The 7333-nt window shown below is 45.8% G+C and overlaps 1 protein-coding gene across 4 annotated transcripts in view; it reads right to left on the reverse strand.

Moving 5' to 3' along the window:
• The window catches only part of ALCAM (activated leukocyte cell adhesion molecule), a 203777-nt gene extending 196801 nt beyond the window's left edge, over window positions 1-6976 (reverse strand). For 3 of the 4 annotated variants that reach the window (XM_026492624.4, XM_026492615.4, XM_057306856.1), the window contains exon 1: window positions 6201-6951. In XM_026492624.4, coding sequence (XP_026348409.1) covers window positions 6201-6273 — 73 coding nt within the window. In that variant the 5' untranslated portion in view covers window positions 6274-6951. Of the gene's footprint in view, window positions 1-6200 lie in introns of all 4 variants that reach the window. The other variant, XM_057306855.1, reaches the window with a different exon arrangement.
• Between the last annotated feature and the right edge of the window lie 357 nt (window positions 6977-7333).

Below are 7333 nucleotides of genomic sequence, written 5' to 3' on the forward strand. Positions count from 1 at the left end.
ATGGACCAAATAATACAGGGGTGCCTAATTAGGAATAGTCAGTCTTGGCAGGAATTGTCCTAGCCATATTGTTGGCTGCCCCAAGTCAGGTGATCAGTTGTAACTGATACATGTACAAAAAGACTTAAGAGCTTCCTTCATTTGCATAGGTATCCCTGATAATTATTTTTAAATCCAAATTAATAGTGGAGCTACCGAGAAACCTCAAAGAAAAACAGAATGGGAATTGTTCAAATGGCTGAGAGGATGTCAGAATCAGACTGAAATCAGCCTTCCCTAGACAAGGAGTATAGCTCCCAGGTAAATTTCAAACACCATTATTCTCTTGGTATCTCAGGTCAATTTGGTCTCCATTCCAAACCATGGGATCCTTAATGTTTTATACCCACTACAACATACTGAGGTTCCAGGCTATAACCTCACATCTCTCCTATACTTGACATTAAAGGGGCTTGTGGCCTCTTATTGATACTTCATTGTACCTGATAGATAAAACAAGTTAGAAAATGCACTTTGTCAGGATGAGAGTACTTACAGTTAAGTAGTCTAAGACAGACATACCAACAAGCAAGCCATTAATAATTATGGTGGCTATGTAATTTGTCATCCAAACTGCACTTTCGAGGGTGAAACAGGGTACCATTAATAATTGAATCAGGACATCAGGATAAACCAGGACTGCTGTGGCTATACTGGGATGTATGGCTCATGGAGTAATAGAGGAGGCAGTTTTAGGGAAAAAAGGTGTAAGGCGGCGGGGGGGGGGGGGGGTGGCTAGCAAGCCAGAGAAGGCGGACAGGGGTCTAATTTCTGATGAATCTATTCTCCTGCAGTTTCGTTTCATTATGTTGCAATACTATTAATTCTTAGACACAGGCATGTTCATTGAAATACTTCAACTCAAAGTCAAATTAAGTAATCCTTTGATTAGAACTGTTTTGGATTGGACTGATTTCCCCCTGAATGTTATGGATAATTGAGAACTGACTAGATAAATAAGAGAGTAAGTACTAAAAGCTACTTTCATTCTTGGAACACATACTACAATAATGGACCATGATAACAGGTTACCATAAAACAATTACCGAATACCACAGCACATTTGGAACTAGTCCTAGCTGAAATATATATGATATTACATCTAGTAATAAGGTGGGCAGGGAAGCATACAAATTTTGTTATTTAAAGAGAGAAATCAACTGGTGGAAAATATTAGTAACTCCAAATATATAATAATACTTTGTACACTATAAGGATACTTGCAATAACTGTAGGATTTAACCTTATCCAATAGTCTATAATATCCTCTTCTTAAATATAAAAGACATGTTAGTCGTGACTTTGTTCTCCATAGGGAAAATTCTACCCCAATTTAAAAAAATGAGAAATATAAATGAACATTTTTCCAGTCCTTTTTTATCTCTTGTTGAAAATAAAAAGGAGCTGATATCCAAGAGTAAGTAAATAAATAAATAAATATTAAGTCATCATATATCACTCTTAAGGAAACTTCCTTTAATATTCCAGTGAGTTAGCTCATTTCTTAATATGCCACATACATTCATGTATAAGAAATGAAATGGGCCTTTGTGAAAACCTAACAATGAAGAATAAAATTGACTAGGAAAGTTAAATTCAAGTTTTTATGTGAACATGCTATTTTTAAAATTTTTTCAAAAGATTTTCTTTATTTACTTGAGAGAGAGTGAGAGAGATCACATAGGGAGAGAGGCCAATGCGCGGCTCAATCCCAGGAACCTGAGATCATGACCTGAGCCAAAGGCAGATGCTTAACCGACTGAGCCACCCAGGCCCCATATACATGCTATTTCATCATAGCTGCACTTACGTTGCTTTTCTGCATATTTGGGATATATATGCATGTGTCTGCCTGAGTTAACAGCTTCAGAGAGCTAGAACTCTTTGGTGTTTTTTACTAAATAAATGGCCAGAATAGAAAGAAATGTGTTTAAGACTATGAAACAAGGTGATTATAAAGCATTTAAGATACTGTATGACAAAATACGGCCGTCTAACACCAAGTAATGCTGACAACTTAGTGCTCAATTTTACAAAGGCCTATGTTTAGTGACATGAAAACTTGAGGGGAAAAAAAGAAAAAGGAGAAAAAAGGGAAAAAAAGCAGACATTTTTGCCTGACTTAAAACAATTGTGATAATTAAATGTAATAGTGTTTTTCTATTAACAATATAATAAAAGTCTTAATTAATATAGCATGTTTTAGTTGAAAAATTCAAAATGCTGAGCAAGGGAATTACTAGTTTCATCAAAATCAGAACCATGCATTACAAATTGAGAAAATTTTACAAATGGGAAATAAGAAGGAACAGAAAAATAGCTTTCCCAAAGTCAGAACATTCTTATATGGAGTAACTGAAAAATAAACACATGAGTGTTCACTCCAATAAAAAAGAGTAATTTCTGGTAACACTTAAGACTACTGAAGTAGGTTTTTATTGATTTTCCTCTTTATAATAAGTTAACAGCAAACAAGCATTCTCTTCCAAAATTCTATTTAAAAAGATAAGCTAGGTTGAATTTTCTAAAAAGTCGGAAAAAGTTTGGAATTGTCACAAAAATATTTTGCATTTGTATAGATTTTAAAGTCACAGTAAAACTTTACTATTTTCTATTTCTTTCTATATTGCACTTAAAACCACCTTGCAAATCAACTATTTTGTTTAGGGGCATCTTTGGGATGTACATACAGGCTTTGTCACAGGAACATATTAGCATCAACCATCACTTAACATCTCATTCTAGGAACCACATACGCAGTTTAAATAGAGGCAATCTTCCAGGAGGAATGGGTTACCCTAATGGGGTTTTTTGAGACCTAAAAATCTTTCCCACTGTTGGGGTCTTTTTTTCCCAGGACAGTGAGAGACTAATTTCTCTCTACCACACTTTTTTCTTTTTTTAATAGACCTGTTCAGGCCTGGAGGAGTAAGCACAAGATATTATAATAGATTTATACAAGTAGGAAAAACGATGGAAAATACGAAATTGGGTTCCACTGACGTTTTCTAGCAACACAATTTATATGAACTGTATCCATTCAGTCTGTCTGAAAGCATTAGAAAATGACTCTGCCTTGCCCAAATCAGTTTTTTACCTTAGGTCACTAGAAACAATTTTGAGCTAACGAGATCTCAGAGAGTAGATCCTTAGTCCATTGTTTTACTTACACATGAGAAAGCAGAAGCCCGAATATGTGAAATAACTTGCTCAAGTGCCCAAAGATGAATGATGCTGAGCCAAGCCTAGAAAAGCAGTTTACTGAAAATAGTACCCCATTAAGTTGTAAATTGCTATTGGATTAAATAAATCATAAAGGAAAAAGCAATATTTACTGGCAACTAAGCAGTTTGCAGTTTTTAAATTAATAAATTTTGGTAGTCCCACACCAGGCAGTCTGCAAGGGCATTATCTGAGTTGATGCTTTCCCCAAGGCCTACTGAGGTAAAACTCAATGTGTTGAGAACTTAATATCCCACTGTGGGGAGAAAAAAACTTTAAGTGTGCTTATGTCTTGGCATTAACCTTGTATCAGTGAGAAATTAAGAAAAAATCCTGAGGGGGGTGCACACAAATGACCCAAGAGAAGAAACAGTTAACTGCAGGGTCCCACCTCCTTGTTGTAAATAATCAAGGAAAGCATTTTTTAAAGCAATACAAAATGTCACCACAGGCTGACGCTCTTTCTACAAGGATAATGAGATTCTTGTTTCCTCGGATGTTGAGCACTTATTTCATTGCCTTTATCTCCGAATTCAGTTTCTGTGGTTCATGCGTATTCTCCCACTCCCTTCAAAACAGGTAACATGTCTTGCCTAAACCATATCAATAACTATGTGGAGACTACAGACCAAAAGACCTGCGGGAGCAGTTTCACAAACTCGAATTTCTGTTCTCTACATCTCCACACAGAGTAGGAAAAGTGCTCCGGAAATGAAGGGCTGCAGGCGGGTAAGTCAGTTAGCGTCTTTGATTAAGCCAGCCATTGGCACTGCGGCCCCACCGGGCTCAGCTATGCTGACGCTCCGAAGGAGGCGCACTTCCCTTGCAGGACTTGTGTCCCGAGTCTGGACAAGGGGCTTTTAGTGCTACCCTTTCTTTTAAAACACGGTGACACGGCACCGAGAATTCCGCGCATATGCCAGCCTGATAAATTCAAAGAAACCACTGATCGGAGGGGCTGAGGTTTCTGACCCTCGGATCAGCCGAGGTCGGCAGCGCGGCGCGAACACTCCCAGCTCACCGAAAGCGCGCAGCCGGGTACTGGCTGGAAACGCGAGCTTGCGGCTCCAAAAGAATCACGCAGAAGGAAGTCTGAAAGCGGAAGCTTTCCCCTTTTAGCAGTTACATGTGAGGAAAAATTTGTCCCCCGAGGTGGCTCAACGGAAAATAAATCGCAAAGCGACCGCACGGAAAAGGGAACTGGGCGTGTGCGAGTGGTCCCGGGGTGTGGGTGTAGGTGAGATTGCACTCTCAAAGTTACGGGAGGGTTGAAATGAAAACCAACTGTGGGAGGGCGGATCTTTGCATTTTACTAACGACCTCACCCCATCAACCCTCCTCTCCCCTGGGCTCCCGAGTGAGTACCCTTCCCTCCCACATCGGACAATGGGATCTTGAAAAAGTGAAATACACAATGTTGCCAAAGTCAAGGGGGTCTCCCCTTCCCACCACCGGGTGTTCTTAGCCACCCCACCTGCTTTAAATCCGGTTCTACTCGCGTTTCACAGGCTCCGCCCCAGAGCCAGAGATTTGTCACAGACACCTCTTTCTCTAGCCTCAGAACCGCAGGTGAGCTCATTACCTCACCCAGAAATGTAACTTTATCATAAAGAGATCCGGAGAGGGCACCCCCCTCCCCCACACCACCACCACTAGCCGACACAGTTCACAAACACTTGTGATCTTCAGACTCTAGCCCCCAGCCTCACTTTCCCTCTCTTCCTGGGAGAGATCCAGAGGCTTTCAAACCTGTTTTTGGCCTCAGTTTGCCAACAACTGAAGGGACGTGCAGAAATTAGAGATGCTAAAGGGAAGTGAGTCTTTCTTTAATAAAAACTAAACAAAAGGGCACGAGAACAAACAGAAGCCGGGAAAAAAAAACCCCACCAGGAAGTAGGAGTTTCACTTGCAAATGTCTATCTACGAAGGGCTAGAGATAAACTTCAAAGGGAGAAAAAAATTCCAAAAAAATCCTCACGTCTAGTGATAAAATGAACCTGATGCTCCATCAACCGATGGCGAACATACAAGATGCCCTGTAAGGACCAACTCGCGTCAGCCGACCGGTGGGTCTCAGGATGACAGCCCCAGGGGCCGTCCCTAGGGTAGGAAAGGGATTCCCGGCTAGATATTTTAGTTATTGGGGATTTTGCCTATTTTTCTTCTGAGGCTCAGTACATAACTGAAAACCGAGGTTGAATCACAGGTCCTAAAAAATCCACAAATCGCTCACTAAGGTCTCACAACCCTGGCTGCAAATTCCAGTTCAGGCTGTGTTCTGTGCCTACCACCACCCACCCCTACACTCACTACCCACCCAGACAATGGGGGAGGGGCGTTCAAACCACGATTTAAGCTGTTCGAGGTTTTTAAGGGAGTGATCAAAGTCCTCCCTTTCTCTTCCACCCCTCCCTTCTTCACCTCTCACCAAGGGGAAGTTACCAGGGGATTTAATACGAAAAAGTGCGGGCAGTTACTGCCTCCGAGCTAAGCGAAAGGAAAACTGCCCCGAGCACAGTGACGTGGAGTTTGATACCCAGAGACTGAAGGAATTGTCAGAGGGCAGGGTCTCGCCGCCTAGGCTCTGGAATTGTCAGAGGGCAGGGTCTCGCCGCCTGGGCGGGAGCCGCAGGGTAAGGGGAGAGAACCAGAAGAATCCTGCCCACCGGCCCCTGGAGCCCCAACCCCCGCAGCACCCAAAGTTCCTGCAGATTTACCCAATGCCCCCAGTCGCTGCCCAAACTTGAGCCAACCGGCCGGGCCCAAACGTACGGCACAGGTGACTGAACCCAGGGCCAGCTCTGTGCCCGCACCGCCGTCCCCTTACCTCCCCCAAACGCCCGGGCGCACAGCCCCGGAGGTGCGAGGCCCCGGCGGGGAACGTAGGAAATTACCCCCGGCCCACATCGGCCTGGGGCTGCTCTGAGGCGCCTGCTCACCTGGCCTGAGGACAGCGGCGGAGATTAAGAGGCAGAAGACTAGACGGCAGGAGGGGCCCGCCTTCGATTCCATATTCCTCCTCCTCCTCGGGGGCCACCGACAGAGTCCGCGCCGCAGGAGGGGGCGTCGTCCCCGGCCCCGCGCTGCCCGCGAGCTCGCAGGTCCGAACGCAGGGGCAGCGGCTTCTCCCAGACACACCGCCCCCCTGGGCTGTGGGCGCTGGACCTTTGGGTCTCCGCCGCAAGCAACTTTCCACCACGCAGTGCCCCAACTCTTCCTCCCTCCCCTTCAGCACCTGCCCTTGGCCCCCGGGCTGCTCCTCCCGGCACCGAGGACCTTCTCTTCCCTGGAGACACTTGAGTATTTCGGAAAGGTGTACGTGGTTCTTTTAGGCTGGTCTGTTATTCTCCTTTTCTTGGAATAATAATAATAATGGTAGTGGCAGTGTGCATAAAAAGCCCGGTGCTAAGAAGGAATCGCCCAGGGTGGCAACACGGGCGGCAAGTCCAGGCGGTCTCCTCAGGTGGCAGAGCGGTAGCAGCGAAAGCGGCGGCGGCGGCAGCGGTCTTCGGGCTGCTGAGTGGAGGGACTGGGAGGCGTGTGTAAGCCGCCTTTCTCCTCCTCCCTCCTCCCTCCCTCCTCCCTCCTCTCTCCTCCCCGCTTCCCAGGACTCAGCGCCGAGCAGGTGGTTGGAGCACCGACCTGCAGCCTAGAGGCGCTGCAGGACCGAGTCGCAGACCGAGTCCGGCTCTGGCACTTGGCGGGGGAGGTGCTCGCCGGATCCCTGGGCCCCGAGTAGGAGGGGCTTTCCTGTAGCTCCGCCCCCGGGGCCGCGCTCGCCAATAGGGAGCAGACACAGGAGCCGCGCGCGCTGGGGTGGGACCGTGGGACTGCTTTTTTCCAGTGCGTTCACCTTCGCCCTCTCGGTGCGGACTACTATTTCTTGGTGGCCGCCGAACCTCGCCAGGGTTCAAAAAACGCTTGCCCCAGACTCCTATTCCAGTGGCTCGCTCCTCAGGGATTATTCGGCGATGATGTTGCAGCCTCCATCTTCAATGAAGAGTAGTGGGGCAGGACCGTGGGGGTGGAGAATTCACCGAGGCGGAGAGGGGGGCGCGACTTGGGTCTAAGG

Source organism: Ursus arctos, unplaced genomic scaffold (assembly GCF_023065955.2).
Source record: "Ursus arctos isolate Adak ecotype North America unplaced genomic scaffold, UrsArc2.0 scaffold_4, whole genome shotgun sequence".
NCBI lineage: Eukaryota > Metazoa > Chordata > Mammalia > Carnivora > Ursidae > Ursus > Ursus arctos.